Source organism: Oncorhynchus gorbuscha, linkage group LG09 (genome assembly GCF_021184085.1).
Source record: "Oncorhynchus gorbuscha isolate QuinsamMale2020 ecotype Even-year linkage group LG09, OgorEven_v1.0, whole genome shotgun sequence".
Taxonomy (NCBI): Eukaryota; Metazoa; Chordata; class Actinopteri; order Salmoniformes; family Salmonidae; genus Oncorhynchus; species Oncorhynchus gorbuscha.
In genome coordinates this window covers 85,946,533-85,966,666 of record NC_060181.1, presented here as the reverse complement: position 1 = coordinate 85,966,666, position 20,134 = coordinate 85,946,533, and the positions used below count along the sequence as shown (strand labels likewise).

The 20,134-nt window shown below is 43.2% G+C and overlaps 1 protein-coding gene across 1 annotated transcript; it reads right to left on the bottom strand.

Annotated features, from left to right (window-relative positions):
* Window positions 1–7,746: 7,746 nt before the first annotated feature.
* LOC124044465 (growth hormone-regulated TBC protein 1-A-like) lies at window positions 7,747–15,114 on the bottom strand. Its single transcript, XM_046364098.1, has 9 exons — window positions 15,044–15,114; window positions 13,817–13,962; window positions 13,500–13,664; window positions 13,132–13,256; window positions 12,172–12,265; window positions 9,314–9,486; window positions 8,997–9,178; window positions 8,836–8,867; window positions 7,747–8,747 (listed from the first exon to the last, which is right to left on the bottom strand). The coding sequence occupies exons 1-7, from the start codon at window positions 15,112–15,114 to the stop codon at window positions 9,116–9,118; spliced, it is 837 nt and encodes a 278-aa protein (XP_046220054.1). The 3' UTR covers window positions 7,747–8,747; window positions 8,836–8,867; window positions 8,997–9,115.
* Between the last annotated feature and the right edge of the window lie 5,020 nt (window positions 15,115–20,134).

Sequence of the window (20,134 nt, the reverse complement as noted above, 5' to 3'; positions counted from 1 at the left end):
TACAAGAAGGATGGGATCTATGCTAAGGTTCTAGAGTTACACGCACTCTTAATCTGTCTCAAATGACACCCTATTCCCCATGTAGTGCATATCTTAGTTGGGTGTCATTAGAGTCATAGCCTTTTGTCTCTTCACAGCATTACCATAGAACAATGAGCAATATTTCACCAGATGTATACATGGCTGTGGTCTATCTTGGTTTAGTTATAAAGATCTTTGGTGTCGTTCTGAGATCTTGCCTGTTGAAAGATCAGAGGATGCATTATTTGGAGTAATGAAACTGCATTTTTGTTCCACCCCTCTTCTAGAAGTGTTAACATCCATAGGTAGTGATTGAATATGGCTTTAAGAATGTTTTAATTGTTTTCTTAAGTGTAGTGGTCAATAAAATAAAATAAGCTGAAGGAATGAGGTCTTAATTTGTCGGTCTGGCGTTTGCCAACACCTTTCGCTCTATTCTAGAGGACTTGTATTTGGGAACCGATCGCAATGCTTGGAGAACAAAGCAGGGCCGTAATTATAATGTAGATTGGGGGGGGTCACATTTCTAAGGTCTTTGAAATCCAAGTTAACAAACATCACCGACCATTTGAATCCCACTGTACCTTCTCCGCTGTGCAATCTGGTTTCCGAGCTGGTCAAACTGTCATCGATAAGCGACAATACTGTGCATCTGTATTCATCGACCTGGCCAAGGCTTTCGACTCTGTCAGTCACCACATTCTTATCGGCAGACTCGACAGCCTTGGTTTCTCAAATGACTGCCTCACCTGGTTCACCAACGACTTATCTGACAGAGTTCAGTGTGTCAAATCAGAGGGCCTGTTGTCCGGACCTCTGTCAGTCTCTATGGGGGTGCCACAGGATTCAATTGTCGGGCTGACTCTCTTCCCTGTATACATCAATGTTGTCGTTCTTACTGCTGTTGATTCTCTGATCCACCTCTATGCAGACAACACCATTCTGTATACTTCTGGTCTTTCTTTTGACACTGCTAACTAACCTCGAGATGAACATCAATGCTATAACTCTCCTTCTGTAGCCTCCAACTGCTCTTAAATACAAGTATAACTAAATGCATGCTCTTCAACCTATCGCTGCCCGCACGTCCAGCATCAATACTCTGACCTAGAATATGTGGACAACTACAAATACCTAGGTGTCTGGTTAGACTGTAAACTCCCCTTCCAGGCTCACATTAAGCATCTCCAATCCAAAATTAAATCTAGAATCGGCTTCCTATATCGCAAAAGTAGCATCCTTCACTCATGCTGCCGATCATACCCTCGTAAAACTGACTATCCTACTGATCTTCGATGCCATTTACGAAATAGCCTCCAACACTCTACTCAACAAATTGGATGCAGTCTATCAGTGTCATCCTTTTTGTCACCAAAGCCCCATATACTACCAACCACTGTGACCTGTACGCTGTCGTTGGCTGGCCCTCGTTTCATACTTGTCGCCAAACCCACTGGCAGGTCACCCACCCACTCCAGGTCATCTACAAGTCTTTGCTAGGTAAAGCCCCGCCTATCTCAGTTCACTGGTCAACATAGCAGGACCCACCCGCAGCACGCGCTCCAGCAGGTATATTTCACTGGTCACCCCCAAAGCCAATTTTAAGCACCAGCTGGGCAATGCAGAGCTGACCACCTGGCTGAAAGGTCACTTTGATTTCACCAGTCCCCGAAGGCAAAACAACATTTTGAAGCTGGTGGGGAATATAATCGTCAAAGAAATCTTGTGGGAAATGCCAGTGATCCAGTTCGCACTTATCATTGATGGGACACAGGATATATCAGGAGTCCATATGATTGATGGCACCAAGGATATATCAGGAGTTGATCAGGAGTCAATATGTTTGATGGTACACAGGAGTTGATCAGGAGTCAATATGTTTGATGGTACACAGGATATATCAGGAGTTGATCAGGAGTCAATATGTTGAACTCTAGATGCAGATCTACAACCAATGGAACAATTCCTGGGACTCTACGACTTGTCATCAACGGCAGGGCAAAATATAGCCAAGATGGCATGTGATGTGATGATTCGTCTAGGCCTTCCTCTGTCCCAACTACGAGGACAAACCTATGACGGTGCCAAAAACATGGCTGGACGATTGCAGGGGGTGCAAGACATTTTAAGGAAAGAACAACTGCTGGCTATGTATTGTCACTGTGGTCCACACTTCATGAACTTAGTTACGCAGGCTGCCTGTGTAGCCTCTCCACTAGGAAGAGATTCAATGGGTCTGGTGCATGAATTGGGGGGGGGGGGCTTCTTTAATCAATCTGGCAAGTTCAAGGTGATTTTCCAGGAAATCGCAAAATCAAAGCATTGTTTGACCTTGTTGAAACCTCTGTCCCACCAGGTGGACTGTTCGCACCCCTGCCATCCGCTCAGTTCTCAGCCAATAGGAGTCAGTGCTAACAGCCCTTGAAGAAATGGCATCATACAGCTCATCTGACACTTCAACTAAGGCTAATGGTCTTCATGGAACATTTCTTAAAAGGGAACACTGTGCTCGGCCTTGTAATGGCTGAAGACCTGATGGGGGATTTGGAGTGTCTGAACACCTCCCTGCAGCTTAGGAAACAGACCGTTTCAGGCATGTTGGAGGCTGTGGACCACATCAAAACAAGAATACATGACAAGCGATAGGGGGAGCACTTTGATGTCTTGTTCACAAAAGCAACTGCAGTGGCAACAAAGTTGGACCTACAACCTATTCAGATGCTTCATATCCGCAAACCTACAAAGCGTTACACCGGTCAGGCTGCAGCCGATATCCATCCAGATGCCCAGTCTTTGTACAGAGCCCAATTCTATAACGCCTTGGACACAGTGAATACTCAATTCATAGAGAGGTTTGATCAGGCTGGATTTTACAAGCTGCAGCAGCTTGAACGTGGGCTGCTACGCTGAGACATGGACAAGGTGGTGGACCAGTATCCTGAATTGAATTCAAGACTACCGCAGGTGCAGCTGGCCATGTTTGGGGCTAATTACACATATCAAACGAGCTCAGATGTTGCTAGCATTATTGGGGAAATGGTGCCAGAGGGGAGTGGTCTCTTCAGTCAGTTGGAAGGTTTAGTAATGCTTCTTTTGGTCATCCCTGCCTCCTCTGTAGAGGCTGAGAGGAGTTTTAGTGCCCTGAGGAGGCTGAATACATGGCTTAGATCATCCATGAGTCAAACAAGGCTGAATAATGTGTCACATGCACCAGGGGAAACTGGACAGACTGGGACTTTGAAGGAATAGGCTAGTCTTTTATTGGTGTCAACGATAAGCACAAAAAGGCCTTTGGATCCATTGCTTGTTGAATGGCAAGTCAAAACACATGTCATTGTCTGGAGAGGATAGGAGAGCAGAGGAAAGGAGAAGAGATGACTGGAGAGAGGAGAGAAGAAGAAAGTACTGGAGAGGAGAATATAGGACCAGAGGAGAGGAGGAAAGAGGGCTGGAGAGGAGAAGATAGGATGAGAGGAGAGCAGAGCAAACACCCCTGCTGCCCACCCAAGTTTACTTGTAAATAAAAACAAAATTTGCTAATCCTTGGCCACAATATCTGGACTTGTATTCATATAACAATGCATAGAGTTCTGTTTATATGATTATGGTTATACTTTATTCATCCCTAATCTCTGCCATTACATACAATGAAACAAGATGATCATTGGCAACATAGCTGATGCCTGCTGGACTGTTCATTAATCACGGTACTCCATTTTTTTTGTTTGTCTGTCGGCCCCAGCCTCGAACTCAGGCCCTGGTATAGTTAACTGACCCTCTCTGCCCATTCATCACCATTTTACATGTTGTTGTCTAAGCTGATTAGCTGTTGTCTTACCCGTTGTTGTCTTACCTAGCTCTCCCAATCAACACCTGTGATTGCTTTATGCCTCACTTTGTCTCTCTCAAATGTCAATATGCCTTGAATATTGTTGTTTAGGATAGTTATCATTGTTTTAGTTTTCTGCGGAGCCCCTAGTCCCACTCATCATGTCTCAGATACCTCCTTTGTCCCAGCTCCCACACGTACGTAGTACTAATTAGTAGCATAACTAGTATGTCCAGTGATGCAATCTCTCTTATCGTCACAAAATGCCTGGGTTTACCTCCACATTACCTGTACCCCACCATACCCATCTGTACATTATGCCCTGAATCTATTCTACCACGCCCAGAAATCTGCTCCTTTTATTCTCTGTCCTCAACTCACTAGACGAGCAGTTTTGATAGCCTTTAGCCGTACCCTCATCCTACTCCTCCTCTGTTCCTCAGGTGCTGTGGAGGTTAACCTAGGTCCTGCATGTCCCCAGGCACTCTCATTTGTTGACTTCTGTAACCGAAAAAGCCTTGGTTTCATGCATGTTAACTTCAGAAGCCTCCTCCCTAAGTTTGTTTTACTCACTGCTTTAGCACACTCCGCCAACCCTGATGTCCTTGCCGTATCTGAATCCTGACATAGGAAGAACACCAAAAAAGATTTCCATTCCTAACTACAACATTTTCCATCAAGATAGAACTGTCAAAGGGGGAGCAGTTGCAATCTACTGCAGAGATAGCTTACAAAGTAATGTCATTCTTTCCAGGTCTACGCCCAAACAGTTCGAGCTTCTAATTTAAAAAAAGAATCTCTCCAGAAATAAGTCTCTCACTGTTGCCGCCTGTTATAGACCCACCTCAGCTCCCAGCTGTGCCCTGGACACCATATGTGAATTGATTGCCCCTCATCTATCTTCAGAGTTCGTTCTGTTAGGTTTGGGATATGCTTAACACCCCGGCAGTCCTACAATCTAAACTAGATTCCCTCAATCTCAAACAAATTATCAAGGAACCCACCAGGTACAACCCAAAATCTGTAACCATGTACCCCCTCACATATATTATCCTGACCAACTTGCCCTCCAAATACACCTCTGTGGTTTTCAATCAGGATCTCAGCGATCACTATCTCATTGCCTGCATCCGCTATGGGTCCGCGGTCAAACGACCACCCCTCATCACTGTCAAATGCTCCCTTAAACACTTATGCGAGCAGGCCTTTCTAATCAACCTGGCCCGGGTATCCTGTAAGGATATGGACCTCATCCCGTCAGTCGAGGATGCCTGGTTTTTCTTTAAAAGTAATTTCCTCACCATCTCAAAAAATGTAGAACAGATATAGCCCTTGGTTCACTCCAGACCTGACTGCCCTCGACCAGCACAAAAACATCCTGTGGCGGACTGCAATAGCATCGAATAGTCCCCGCGATATGCAACTGTTCAGGGAAGTCAGGAACCAATACTCACAGTCAGTCAGGAAAGCAAAGGCTAGCTTTTTCAAACAGAAATTTGCATCCTGTAGCTCTAACGCCAAAAACTTTTGGGACACTGTAAAGTCCATGGAGAACAAGAGCACCTCCTCCCAGCTGCCCACTGCACTGAGGCAGGGTAACACTGTCACCACTGATAAATCCATGATAATCGAGAATTTCAAAAAGCATTTCTCTACGGCTGGCCATGCTTTCCTGCTGGCTATCCCAACCCCGGCCAACAGCTCCGCCCCCCCCGCAGCTACTTGCCCAAGCCTCCCCAGCTTCTCCTTCACCCAAATCCAGATTTTCTGAAAGAGCTGCAAAACCTGGACCTGTACAAATCAGTTGGGCTAGACAATCTGGACCCTCTCTTTCTAAAATTATCCTCTGCCATTGTTGCAATCTCTATTACTAGTCTGTTCAACCTCTCTTTTGTATCGTCCGAGATCCCTAAAGATGGGAAAGCTGACGCGGTCATTCCCCTCTTCCAAGGGGGTGGCACTCTAGACCCAAACTGTTATAGACTTATTATCCATCCTACCCTGCCTTTCTAAAGTCTTCGAAAGCCAAGTTAATAAACAGATCACTGACCATTTCGAATCCCACCGTACCTTCTCCGCTATGTAATCCGGTTTCCGAGCTGGTCACGGGTGCACCTCAGCCACGCTCAAGGTACTAAACGATATCATAACCGCCATCGATAAAAGATTGTACTGTGTTGCCGTCTTCATCTACCTGGCCAAGGCTTTCGACGCTGTCAATCACCACATTCATATCGGTAGACTCAACAGCCTTGGTTTCTCAAATGACTGCCTCGCCTGGTTCACCAACTACTTCTCTGATAGAGTTCAGTGTGTAAAATCTGAGGGCCTGTTGTCCGGACCTCTGGCAGTCTCTATGGGGGTCCACAGGGTTCAATTCTTGGGTCGACTCTTTTCTCTGTATATATCAACGATGTCGCTCTTTCTGCTGGTGATTCCCTGATCCACCTCTACGCAGACGACACCATTCTGTATACATCTGGCCCTTCTTTGGACACTGTTAACAAATCTCCAAATGAGCTTCAATGCCATACAACACTCCTTCCGTGGCCTCCAACTGCTCTTAAATGCTAGTAAAACCAAATGCATGCTCTTCAACCGTTTGCTGCCCGCACCCGCCCGCCCGACTAGCATCACTACTTTGGATGGTTCTGACTTAGAATATGTGGACAACTATAAATACCTAGGTGTCTGGTTAGACTGTAAACTCTCCCTCCAGACTCATATTAAACATCTCCAATCCAAAATTAAATCTAGAATCGGCTTTCTATTCCTCAACAAACCCTCCTTCACTCGCCGCCAAACATGCCCTCGTAAAACTGACTATCCTACCGATCCTCGACTTCGGCTATGTCATTTACAAAATAGCCTCCAACAATCGAATCAGCAAACTGGATGCAGTCTATCACAGTGCCATCTGTTTTGTCACCAAAGCCCCATATACCACCCACCACTGTGACCTGTATGCTCTAGTCGGCAGCCCTCGCTACATATTCGTCGCCAGACCCACTGGCTCCAGGTCATCTAGAAATCTTTGCTAGGTAAAGCTTCGCCTTATCTCAGCTCACTGGTCACGATAACAACACCCACACGTAGCACGCACTCCAGCAGGTATATCTCACGGGTCATCCCCAAAGCCAACACCTAATGTCATTCTATGCTGCCAATGACTGGAACGAATTGCAAAACTCACAAAAGCTGGAGAATTACATTTCCCTCACCAACTTTAAACATCAGCTATCTGAGCAGCTAACCGATTGCTGCAGCTGTACACAGCCCATCCAATCTACCTACTTAAACTACTTCATTTTTACTTCTCTGCTCTTTTGCACACCAGTATTTCTACTTGCACATCATCATCTGCACGTCTATCACTCCAGTGTTAATTTGCTCAATTTTAATTACTTGCTACTATGGCCTATTTATTGCCTTACCTCCTTATGCCATTTGCACATACTGTGTTATTGACTGTACGTTTGTTTATGTGTAACTGTGTTGTGTCGCACTGCTTTGCTTTATGTTGGCCAGGTCACAGTTGTAAATGAGAACTTGTTCACAACTAACCTACCTTTTTAAATAAAGATGAAATAAAATAAAATAACATTTGGTAAAGAATAACAGAGCGATGTAATACAATACACTATTCAAACTTTTTGTAAAAAATATATATAAAAAGTTAATCACATGTGTAAGTGAATTGTTGAAAATATATTTTAGAATGTCAGGAAATTTGTTTTCGAATTTAGATTTTTTTCTGGGGGGGGGGCAGCTGATTTGGTCCCCCCCCCCAATGTTGACTCCATGGCTACGGCTTTGGAACAAAGCAATACATTGTTTAAATATCTCACATTTTAAACCGACAGTAACTAACTTCATCTACAAAGGTAATTGTCGGAGAGCAGTCCATTATTGTGGCAAAACAGTAAAAAGGTCCAATTCCAAAACCTTTTACCCTGAAGTCAAAATCTATAGAGGTATGATTGCACAAGCATAATTCATGCATTCAATGGAAGATTAGAGCAGAAACATACATGCACAGATCAAGTTAGGATTCGGGCCTAATTATGCACTTGTTCATGGATTTAAAGCATTTGAATGGTGTAAGTATAGGCTGGAATTTCTTTTCCCAGACGATTCCTGGGTGGGAGTGTACACTTCGCGGAGGAGTGGACTGCAGCCCGTGACTTCATTTCAGAGGTGACACCTCATCTTCAACCCAACAAGCCTTTGCTTACATATTGGGGTGGCAGGTAGCCTAGTGGTCTGAGCATTGGGACAGCAACCAAAAGGTTGCGGTATCGAATCCCTGAGCTGAGTCATTCTTCCCCTGAACAAGGCAGTTAACCCACTGTTCCCCGGTAGGCTGTCATTGTAAAATAAGAATTTGTTCTTAACTGGACTAAATAAAGGTTAAAAAAAAATATTTAAAAAGAATCTCATTACATTTACATTTAAGTCATTTAGCAGACGCTCTTATCCAGAGCGACTCCACTCTAACAAACCCCAACCTATTGTTCCCAAGATCCTACCACAGGAAAATTACAGTTAGCTTTTTACAATGCAAAGAATTGCTACCTGAGAACAAATAAATAATATTCAGTAAGATGGGGTACTACAATCGCTCAGACCATTTTAGCACCTCAGATGTCATCATATGGTTCCTGAGATATTACACATTTCCCCAGGGATTGTGAGATCTAATAATCTCGTTAGCGTCAGGGCAACACAAATGACCGGGAACACGGCCAGGCGAACCGCAAGGCGATTGCTTCATGGAGGTTCTTAGTGGTGGTCAGGGGCAGAATCTGGTCTCCTCCGCCACGATACGCTCTCTGTACGTCTCCCGCAGCTTAGTGATGGTTGCCATGGAGAGACTTCCTGGTTCCCTGAAGATTTCCTGTCAATATCAGGAAGAAGAGAAAGGAGGATTTACATTACATTACATTTAAGTCATTTAGCAGACGCTCTTATCCAGAGCGACTTACTGTCAATCAGGAAGAAGAGAAAGGAGGATTTCCTGTCAATATCAGGAAGAAGAGACAGGAGTTAGTAAACTGTTTGTGGAACAGATTAAGTTACCAATATACACTAATCACAGACCCTAGATCTGTGCCTAAGGTTACTTTTCTCTTTTGGAGATACTTACCTGCATGAAGGTGTGGCAGTTGTATGTAAAGGCTCCCTGAGTGATCAGTTTGAAGCACTCACACACCTCGACCATGGAGCGGGCCTGCAGGATCTCAGCCTGGTGGTGGCGAATCAGAGTCAAGGCCACGCGGAACAGGATCTTAGAACCCTTGTAAAACAGGCAATCCCAGATCCGCAGAACTGTTTAGGGAAGACGAGAGATGTGAGAAAGACAAAAGATAATCGTTATCTTACAGAGGGTGGTTATGACAGTATTTCAGTCTGGGTCCTGTGTCAACAAGCACACGGAAACTCCCCCACCCCCCAGACCCTCACCTCTACAGGCAGAATGTCGATGTAGAGGCAGATGAACCATTGGGAGACCACCAAGGTCCACATGACGTTGTGTTCGACCATGGTCTGCCACACGGCTGGGGCTTTCACCCTTACCAGCTCCCCCAACACCTCCTGGTCCGTCTTCAACCCCAGCATGGCCGGGCTGTAGTAGTCTACAACAACATGGACAGCTCAGGTTAATTCAGTTCTGTTTGTGTGAGATGAGTGTGTGTGTGTGTGTGTGTGTGTGTGTGTGTAAAATCTAATTTTATTTGTCACATGCGCTGAATACAATGGGTGTACACTCTATAGCCCTTCCCAATGATGCAGAGTTAAAACAATATAATAAAAATAAATATATTAACACGAGGAATAAAATACACAAGAATGGAGCTGTATACAGTAAGTACCAGATCAATGTGCAGGGGTATGAGGTATTTGAGGTAGACATGTACATGAAGGCAGGGTAAAGTGACTAGGCATCAGGATAGATAATAATAAGGTATTTGAGGTAGATCTGTACATGAAGGCAGGGTAAAGTGACTAGGCATCAGGATAGATAATAATAAGGTATTTGAGGTAGATATGTACATGAAGGCAGGGTAAAGTGACTAGGCATCAGGATAGAAAATAATAAGGTATTTGAGGTAGATATGTACATGAAGGCAGGGTAAAGTGACTAGGCATCAGGATAGAAAATAATAAGGTATTTGAGGTAGATATGTACATGAAGGCAGGGTAAAGTGACTAGGCATCAGGATAGATAATAATAAGGTATTTGAGGTAGATATGTACATGAAGGCAGGGTAAAGTGACTAGGCATCAGGATAGATAATAAGAGTAAAAAAAGCAGCATATGATGAGTGTAAAGGTGTGTGTGTGGAACATAAATGGTATATATCCTGAGAAACATCCTGTGGTTATTAATCTTGTAATGTGAGCCTGACAAACCAACAACAAACAGGGTCTTACCACAAGCCACGTGATCATGGTGCTTTTGCACAGAAGCACACAGCAATAGAGCCTTCCACAAACAAATAGGTCTACAACTATTGTATGTACAGTGACTTCAGGAAGTAGTTACACCTTTTGACTTGGTCCACATTCTGTTGTGTTACAGGCCGAATGTAACATTTTATTGTGAATTTTGTGTCACTGGCCTACACACAATACCCCCATAATGTCAAAGTAGAATTATTAATTTTGAAATGTTTACAAATTAATAAAAAATAAAAATAAAAGCTTAAGTCAATAAGTATTCAAATCTCCTTTGTTATGGCAAGCCTAAATAAGTTCAGGAGTAAAAATTTGCTGAAGAAGTCGCAAGTTGCATGGACTCACTCAGTGTGCAATAATAGTGTTTAACCACATTTTTGAATGACTACAATACCTAATTTCTGTACCCCACACATACAATTATCTGTAAGGTCCCAGTCGAGCAGTGAATTTCAAACACAGATTTAACCACAAAGAGCAGGGAGGTTTTCCAATGGCTTGCAAAGAAGGGGCCCTATTGGTAGATGGGTACTGGGAGAACCTGCCAGAAGGACAACAGTCTCTACAGCACTTCACCAATCTAGGCTTTATGGGAGAGTGACCAGACGGAAGCCACTCCTGAGAACAAGGCACATGACAGCACGTCTGGAGTTTGTAAAAAGGCACGTGAAAGACTGAGATCATAAGGCACAAGATTCTGTGGTCTGAGATAAAAATGTAACTCTTTGGCCTGAATGCAAAGTGCTATGTCTGAAGAAAACCATGAACAGCTCATCACCCATCTAACACCATCCCTACCGTGAAGCATGGTGGTGGCAGCATCATGATATAGGGATGCTTTTCAGCGACTGGGAGATACAGACATACCCAAGATGACTCAAAGCTGACACAGACATACCCAAGATGACTCAAAGCTGACACAGACATACCCAAGATGACTCAAAGCTGACACAGACACACCCAAGATGACTCAAAGCTGACACAGACACACCCAAGATGACTCAAAGCTGACACAGACACACCCAAGATGACTCAAAGCTGACACAGACACACCCAAGATGACTCAAAGCTGACACAGACACACCCAAGATGACTCAAAGCTGACACAGACACACCCAAGATGACTCAAAGCTGACACAGACACACCCAAGATGACTCAAAGCTGACACAGACACACCCAAGATGACTCAAAGCTGACACAGACACACCCAAGATGACTCAAAGCTGACACAGACACACCCAAGATGACTCAAAGCTGACACAGACACACCCAAGATGACTCAAAGCTGACACAGACATACCCAAGATGACTCAAAGCTGATACAGACATACCCAAGATGACTCAAAGCTGACACAGACACACCCAAGATGACTCAAAGCTGTAATTGTCACCAAAGGTGCTTCTACAAAGTATTGACTCAGGGGTGTGAATACTGATGTACATTTGATATTTCTGTATTTTATTGTGAATAAATTAGCAAAAATGTCTAAATACATCTTTTCACTTTGTCATTATAGGGTATTGTGTGTAGATGGATGAGAAGATATAATTATATTTAATCCATTTTGAATTCAGGCTGTAACAACAAAATGTGGAATAAGTCAAGGGGTATGAATACTTTCTGAAGGCCCTGTATGTGTTCAGGAAGTGGAAATGTGTCTGATAAGCTATAAGAAGTTTGTTAATGAATATTTTAGTTTTAAGTTATGATTTCAGTTTTACTTGGTGTTATCACTGTTACACACAATATTTAAAACTAATAACACCTCACCACACACATCCTCTTCACATAACCACTTATGCACACAGGCATACAAACACAGACAAGCAGACAGACACAACAGGAGTGTGTGGTACTAACCGGGGAGTATTCTTCCCAATAACGCATCCATCAGCCAGAAGGACTTCTCTTCATCCTTAGTGATGATGAGGTAGCCTGCAATGAAATTCATACCCTAGAATAGAGAGAGAAACTATAACTCCCTTCACACACACACACACCTGTGCACACATGGTATGCACAGAACACACACACACACACTATGGAGAACAGGTGAGGTATAAGCAGTTATGGCTGGGGACAGAACAGGCACAAACAGAAGAGGCGACAGTAGACGTATAATACACACAAGGTTAGTCAGACACAGGAGACAAGTGAAATCCACTCAGTTAACAGATTATTTATACCAGGAGCGGCTCTCCAACCATGTTACTGGAATGTTACCGTCCTGTAGGTTTTCACTCCAACCCTAATCGAGTGCACCTGATTCTAATAATTAGCTGGTTGATAAGCCCAATTAGGTTAGTTACAACTGGGGTTGGAGTGAAAACCTACAGGAGGTTAGCTCTCCAGGAAGACGGTTGGTGTTAGAACCTACAGGAGGTTAGCTCTCCAGGAACAGGGTGTTAGAACCCTGGTTTATAGTATATTGTTGCCATCACTAGCACATAGAGTCTACTGCCTATATACATAGACTTGAAATCACTGGCCACTTTAATAAACAGAACACTAGTCAGCGACAGGGACTGGGAGATACAGACATACCCAAGATGACTTTAATCATGTCTACATATTTTGCATTACCCATCTCATATACTGTATCTTAGTCTATGCCGCTCTGACATCGCTCATCCAAATATTTAAATATTCTTAATTCCAGTCCTTTACTAGATTTGTGTGTATTGGGTGTAAGTTGTGTACTTGTTAGATATTGCTGCAATGTCGGAGCTAGGAGCACATGCATTTCACTACACCCGCAATAACATCTGCTAAACACGTGCATTTGAGGAATAACATTTGATTTGATATAAGGCCCAGTACCTGGCAGTATCCCACAACCTGGTTGTGGTGTCCGTACGCCAGCAGCACATTGTATAGGGCCTTCAGCAGACAGGGCTCAGAGCTCTTCCGGAACTGCACGTTTTCGGGGAATGTCCTGTGCATGTCTACCAAGACAGGACACTCAACCATCAACCAATCATAAAGGAATCATCAGGGTCTTGATCATCAGGGAACAAAACTGAAGAAAATTGACAGTAACATGGACGTCAAAAGCACTCATTTCTGTTTTAAAACACGATAAAACATTTTATATTTTGTGCCCTAATGAACATGTTCCAGATGCATCCACGGCAGGTGAGCTGAATTAAGTAGAGGTGATTACAATCGTGTGAATATAGTTACACTACCTATGCGGACTGTCTCCTCCAGCTTGGCGTCGTGCTGCTGCTCGGTGCCCAGCAGAGAGTGGTAGTACCCCGGGTTCTTCTCCAGGTGTTCCTGGGCCACGCTGGCTGCCATCCAGATCTGGGCTCGGTACTCGTTGGGCACACCCTTACGCACATACCGCTTCACTAAGGGAACCGAAACCATGACTAAAGCCCCCCAATTTTTTATTTATTTTAATGTACGCACTCACTACTGTAAGTTGCACTGGATAAGAGTGTCTGCTAACTCAAATGTAAATGTGTGTTTCTCCCTCTCGCTCTGTGTGTGTGGGTCTCACCCTTCAGGTTATTTTCCACGTGGGCTTTCCCCTGCAGGAGTTTGGACCACTTGACAGACTGCCTGGTGAGAACGGCTACATATTGAGCCATCATCTCCTCATAGGATTCATAACCCTCAGGCTTCTCAAACACATAGGTGTCAACCCTATAGAGACAGGGTCAGTCCGGGAAGAGACACACACACTTAAATAACTATGGATCATTCAGATCTATATGACCCACATTTCAGACCCAGCAGACTGTATTGATCACAGCCTGTAATAGCACAGTGATAGTCAGATGACCTGACATTGGCCAAGCCTTAGCTACAATAACCCAGACTAGGTGGTTGGTAAGGATTTCTGTGACAGGTAGCCTAAGCTATAGGATCAGAAAATATGCTGTTGAATCGACCTGTCAGGATTTGGCCAGGGTTGTTCCGGTTTTTGGTCACTAGATGCCCCCATTGTGCCTTTTGACCTTTTGTTTTCCCTTGATCCCCATTATTATTTGCACCTGTGCCTCGTTTCCCCTGATTGTATTTAAACCCTTTGTTTTCCTCTGTTCTTTGCTCTGTGTTTGTATGTTAGCACCCAGCCCTAGTACTCTGTGAGCGCTTGCTGATCCCGGGACTCTCTTGTGGAGTTCTGTTTTTTGTTCTTGTTTGTTTGTTTTTGAGTATCTTTTGAGGCTTTTTGTGCTGTGCCTTCCACCTTGTGGATTTGCCTTTTTGTCTTGGAGGATTGCCTTTGTTCTTGTGGAATTCCTTTTTGAGGTTGTGGAGTTACATGTTTTCCTGAACTTCACTTTTTACTTCATTAAATACACCGTCTCAAGTACTGCTGTGTCTGCCTCATCTTCTGGGTTCTGCTGACTATTCGTGGCTCAGTTGGTTTAGTGACTGTTTCTCACTCCGGAGACCCGGGTTCGTAACCGGGTCCTGACACAACCCGTGTGAAATTACAACCCGAGACAAGCTGAATCGAGCAAAAACCAAGCCAAACGAGGAAAGATCCCGAGAGAGAGGTCAAACATCCTTAAAAGATAAATATGTAATTTATTGTTTTGATCATTACCCAGAGGTGCCTTGTAGGCGTTATAAACTCGTTACCAACATAATTAGAACAGTAAAGAAGTATTTTTGCGTCACACCAGTGGTATATTGTCTATATTTAGGTGGTCATCATACATAGGTCGGCTGTTATTAAAACATTATTTACAAGACACATGGAAATATACGCGTTTACCTGTCATTCGCGTTAATGCGGTTGTTCAGGTGAAGCTGGGAAGAGATGTTTCCGTTCGTTTCACTCTCCATAGCGTGAACTCCTCCGAATTGACCGTAACATGTGAAAACGCACCCCATTAGTAGATGGTCTGATCCACCAACTTCAATAGCGCGCAGTTACATTAGAAATCAATGTAACTGCCAGACCACATACGGGGAGAGACACTGCAGTAGCTGGCTCGGAGGTATCAAATGCAGGCCACTATTGAACGTTTATAGCGCTGCGGGAACCGTGTTTACTTTGCTTTGTTCCGGGTCAATGTGGACCGCACTGACTTTCAATGTAGCAACTGCTTGCTTGTGGAGGACTACGGGAGCGAAGTGGCTACTCGTAACAAGCAAGTAGCAAACATACACAAGCTACTGGGGAACACACGCCCGCCTAGATTTTATCTTTCTTCCAACCCAGTTGCCGAACGCGGCACTGGTCTGGTGGAAGTTTCGCCGCCGTGTCGGCTCTATACAGCCGACTGGCCGGTGCTCTGCAGGGTTCCATCCCCGAAGGGGTCTCCCCCTTCCCTGGAGAACGGAGATGTTCTCGACCCAACCAACCAGCCGTGGATGTACGTCACTCGCCGTGGAAGTCGAAGAAAGCGTCCTCTGCCAACGGATGTCTCCATGGAGATGTTGAACCCGGATCTGACAAAGACCAGGAACAGCTTTGCGGTTCCGGCGCCTTCTTCCTTGGGGGCTTCACATTCAAGATCAGATCCGGAGGTACCTGCGTCTTTGTGCTCGGTTCTCCCTCTCCGGTGGCATCTACCTCGGGTTCAGATCCTCGGATCTCCCACCCTCATCAGACCGTGAGGCTGTCTGAGAGACGGTGTCTACCTAAAATCTCCCCCCTGCCAGAATCCCCCCCCTTCGCTTGAACGCGCACACACTAAATTCTTCATTGCTGCGACTTGCTTGCTAGTTGAGATTTCTGCTCTTCACTCCGTTGTCAGTTTAGCCACTGATCTTAGAAGCAGAAAGCAATTTTTATTTGTGTCCTTCAAGGCAGCTGTCAATGATCACGTTAGGCTGCGTTTCATTTTTTATTTTTATGGCCGTTTGATCACAGGGTAGGCACTAGTAATGTCTGCAGTTTTCGGTTTGGCTATTTGTTTCAAGTGTATTAGTCTATAAATAAAACTATTTGCCAACATTCGTAATCTCTCCCATGTCTTATTCGACTAGTAGTTGTTTATTGCTTGCCTACATTTACCTCCCTCTATATTTAATACAACACACATACATTAATTATTCATTTCGGTTGCCTATCCTGACATGAAGTTTGTTCTATAGGTAGAATTTAACTCTGATGTGTGCCACAGAAAGTGTTTGACTCTACTGACAAAATTAAGGAAATTAGAAGGGGGGGATTTAGGCAAGGCCATTTTCTTGCCTGCTGAAATTCTCTCCCCCCTTCTAATTTCCATAATTTTATCACTAGAGTCAAATACTTTTTTTCCCTTCAATTTTTGCCTAAAATGACATACCCAAATCTAACTGCCTGTAGCTCAGGACCTGAAGCAAGGATATGCATATTCATGAAATTTGATTGGTCACATACACATGGTTAGCAGATGTTATTGCGAGTGCAGCGAAATGCTTTAATTTAATTTCACATTTAATTTGAAAGGAAACACTTTGAAGTTTGTGGAAATGTGAAATGAATGTAGGAGAATATAACACATTAGATCTGGTAAATGATAATACAAAAACATTTTTTATATATATTTTTACCATCTTTGAAATGCAAGAGAAAGGACATAATGTATTATTCCATCCCAGGCGCAAGCAGTGTATGTGCAAAGTTTTAGACTGATCCAATGAACCATCGCATTTCTGTTCAACATTTTGATTCAAGACTGCCCAAATGTGCCTAATTGGTTTCTTAATAACTTTCATAACTGTCCACTCTCCTCAAACAATAGCATGGTATTATTTCACTGTAATAGCTACTGTAAATTGGACAGTGCAGTTAGATTAATACGAATGTAAGCTTTCTAACAAAATCAGATACAGTTGAAGTTGGTAGTTTACATATACCTTAGCCAAATACATTTAAACTCAGTTTTTCACAATTCCTGACATTTAATCCTAGTAAACATTTCCTGTCTTAGGTCAGTTAGGATCACCACTTTATTTTAAGAATGTGAAATGTCAGAATAATAGTAGAGAGAATGATTTATTTCAGCTTTTATTTCTTTCATCACATTCCCAGTGGGTCAGAAGTTTACATACACTCAATTAGTATTTGGTAGCATTGCCTTTACATTGTTTGACTTGGGTCAAATGTTTTGGGTAGCCTTCCACAAGCTTCTGACAATAAGTTGGGTGAAATTTGGCCCATTCCTCCTGATAGAGCTGGTGCAACTGAGTCAGGTTTGTAGGCCTCCTTGCTGGCGCACACTTTTTCAGTTCTGCCCACAAATTTTCTATAGGATTGAGGTCAGGGCTTTGTGATGGCCACTACCTCAACTTTGTTGTCCTTAAGCCATTTTGACACAACTTTGGAAGTATGCTTGGGGTCATTGTCCATTTGGAAGACCCATTTGCGACCAAGCTTTACCTTCCTGACTGATGTCTTGAGATGTTGCTTCAAAATACCCACATAATTGTCTTTCCTCATGATGCCATCTATTTTGTGAAGTGCACCAGTCCCTCCTGCATCAAAGCACCCCCCCAACATGATGCTGCCACCCTCATGCTTCACGGTTGGTATGGTGTTCTTCGGCTTGCAAGCATTCCCCTTTTTCCTCCAAACATAACGATGGTCATTATGGCCAAACAGTTCTATTTTTGTTTCATCAGACCAGAGGACATTTCTCCAAAAAGTACAATCGTTGTCCCCATGTGCAGAGGCTTCTTGCTGAACGGCCTTTCAGGTTATGTCAATATAGGACTCGTTTTACAGTGGATATAGATATTTTTGTACATGTTTCCTCCAGCATCTTCACAAGATTCTTTGCTGTTATTCTGGGATTGATTTGCACTTTTCGCACCAAAGTACGTTCATCTCTAGAACATGTCTCCTTCCTGTATGACGGCTGCGTGGTCCCATGGTGTTTATACTTGCATACTATTGTTTGTACAGATGAATGTGGTACCTTCAGGCATTTGGAAATTGCTCCCAAGGATGAACCAGACTTGTGGAGGTCTACAATTTGTTTTCTGAGGTCTTGGCTAATTTCTTTTGATTTTCCCATGATGTCAAGCAAAGACTGTGTTTGAAGGTAGACCTTGAAATACATCCACAGGTACGCCTCCAATTGACTTAAAAGATGTCATGGCTTTGGAAGCTTCTCGTAGGCTAATTTACATAATTTTCTGGAATTTTCCAAGCGGTTTAAAAGGCACAGTCAACTTAGTGTATGTAAACTTCTGACCCACTGGAATTGTGATACAGTGAATTCTAAGTAAAATAATCTATCTGAAAACAATTGTTGGAAAAATTACTTGTCATGCACAAAGTAGATGTCCTAACCGACTTGTCAAAACTATAGTTTGTTAACAAGAAATTTGTAGAGTGGTTGAAGAACGAGTTTTAATGACTCCAACCTAAGTGTATGTAAACTTCCGACTTCAACTGTATGTCTATGTCCTGGGAAATGTTCTTGTTATTTACAAACTCATTAGTCAACTGTCCACGGGGGACCCACCGATCCTGTAGAGGTTGAACCTTTATTTAACTAAGTCAATTGAGAACAAATGGGACTCCCAATCACGGCCAGTTGCGATACAGCCTGATTTTGAACCAGGGTGTCTGTAGTGACACCTCAAGCACTGAGATGCAGTGCCTCAGACCACTGCACCACTCAGGAGCCCCAATCCAAGATGATCCAAGACTAGCTCAGTTAATCCCTACCGTTGTGACAGTGTGTCGTCATAATGCTGCATCAAATGTACATGATCTTAGGGACATTGGCAAACACAATGTAAGTCACTTCATTTATGTGCCCCTAATTGCATGAGCCTATGAATCAGAGTTACACTGTTAGCATTAAGGCGGTGTACCCTAGTAGGAATACCACTTTGTGCAGCTCACCCTGCACTATCAGCTCCAATATAAATAACATGAGCAAGTCTACTTCTGATAAGCTTCCCAGTAAAGCCATTAAAAACAATCAAGCAACCCAGAAAAGTGGTACAAATATTCATATTAACATGCAGCCTGAGAAACAAGGTCCATGAAGTCAATAACTTGCTTGTAACAGATGACATTCATATTCTGACTATCTCTGAAACTCACTTAGATAATACGTTTAATGATACAGTGGTAGCAATACATGGTTATAACATCTACCGAAAAGACAGAAATGCCAACGGAGGCGGTGTTGCAGTCAATATTAAAAACCACATTCTTGTAAAGCTTAGAGACGATCTAATGTTAAATACTGTTGAAGTAATATGGCTTCAGGTTCATCTGCCTCACCTAAAGCCCATTCTTTTGGGAAGCTGCTATAGACCACCATTTGCTAACAGTCAGTATCTGGATAACATGTGTGAAATGCTTGATAATGTATGTGATATCAACAGGGAAGTATATTTTCTGGGTGATTTAAATATTGACTGGCTCTCATCAAGCTGCCCACTCAAGAAAAAATGTCAAACTCTAACCAGTGCCTCCAACCTGGTTCAGGTCGTCAGTCAATCTAACCAGGGTAGTTACAAACAGCACATTAATTAAATCATCAACATGTATTGATCACATCTTTACTAAAGCTGCAGAAATGAGCTTTAAAGCAGTATACAAATCCATAAGATGTGGTGATCACAATATAATAGCCATATCTAGGAAAACTAAAGTTCCAAAGGCTGGGCCTAATATAGTGTATAGAGGTCATAGAGGTCATACAAGAAGTTTTGCAGTGATTCATATGTTGATGATGTAAATAATATTTGTTGGTCTGAGGTGTGTAATTATTTATGTCACCTTTATTTAATCAGGTAGGCCAGTTGAGAACAAGTTCTCATTTACAACTGCGACCTGGCCAAGATAAAGCAAAGCAGTGCGACAAAAACACATGGGATAAACAAACATACAGTCAATAACACAATAGAA

Coding starts and splice junctions, on each gene's coding strand:
- LOC124044465 (XM_046364098.1), bottom strand. CDS start 15,114: ATGGAGAGTGAAACGAACGGAAACATCTCTTCCCAGCTTCACCTGAAC. Junction 12,266..13,131: donor AGGTTGTGGGATACTGCCAG/GTACTGGGCCTT, acceptor TCTCTATTCTAG/GGTATGAATTTCATTGCAGG. Junction 9,487..12,171: donor ATTGGGAAGAATACTCCCCG/GTTAGTACCACA, acceptor ATGTTGTTGTAG/ACTACTACAGCCCGGCCATG.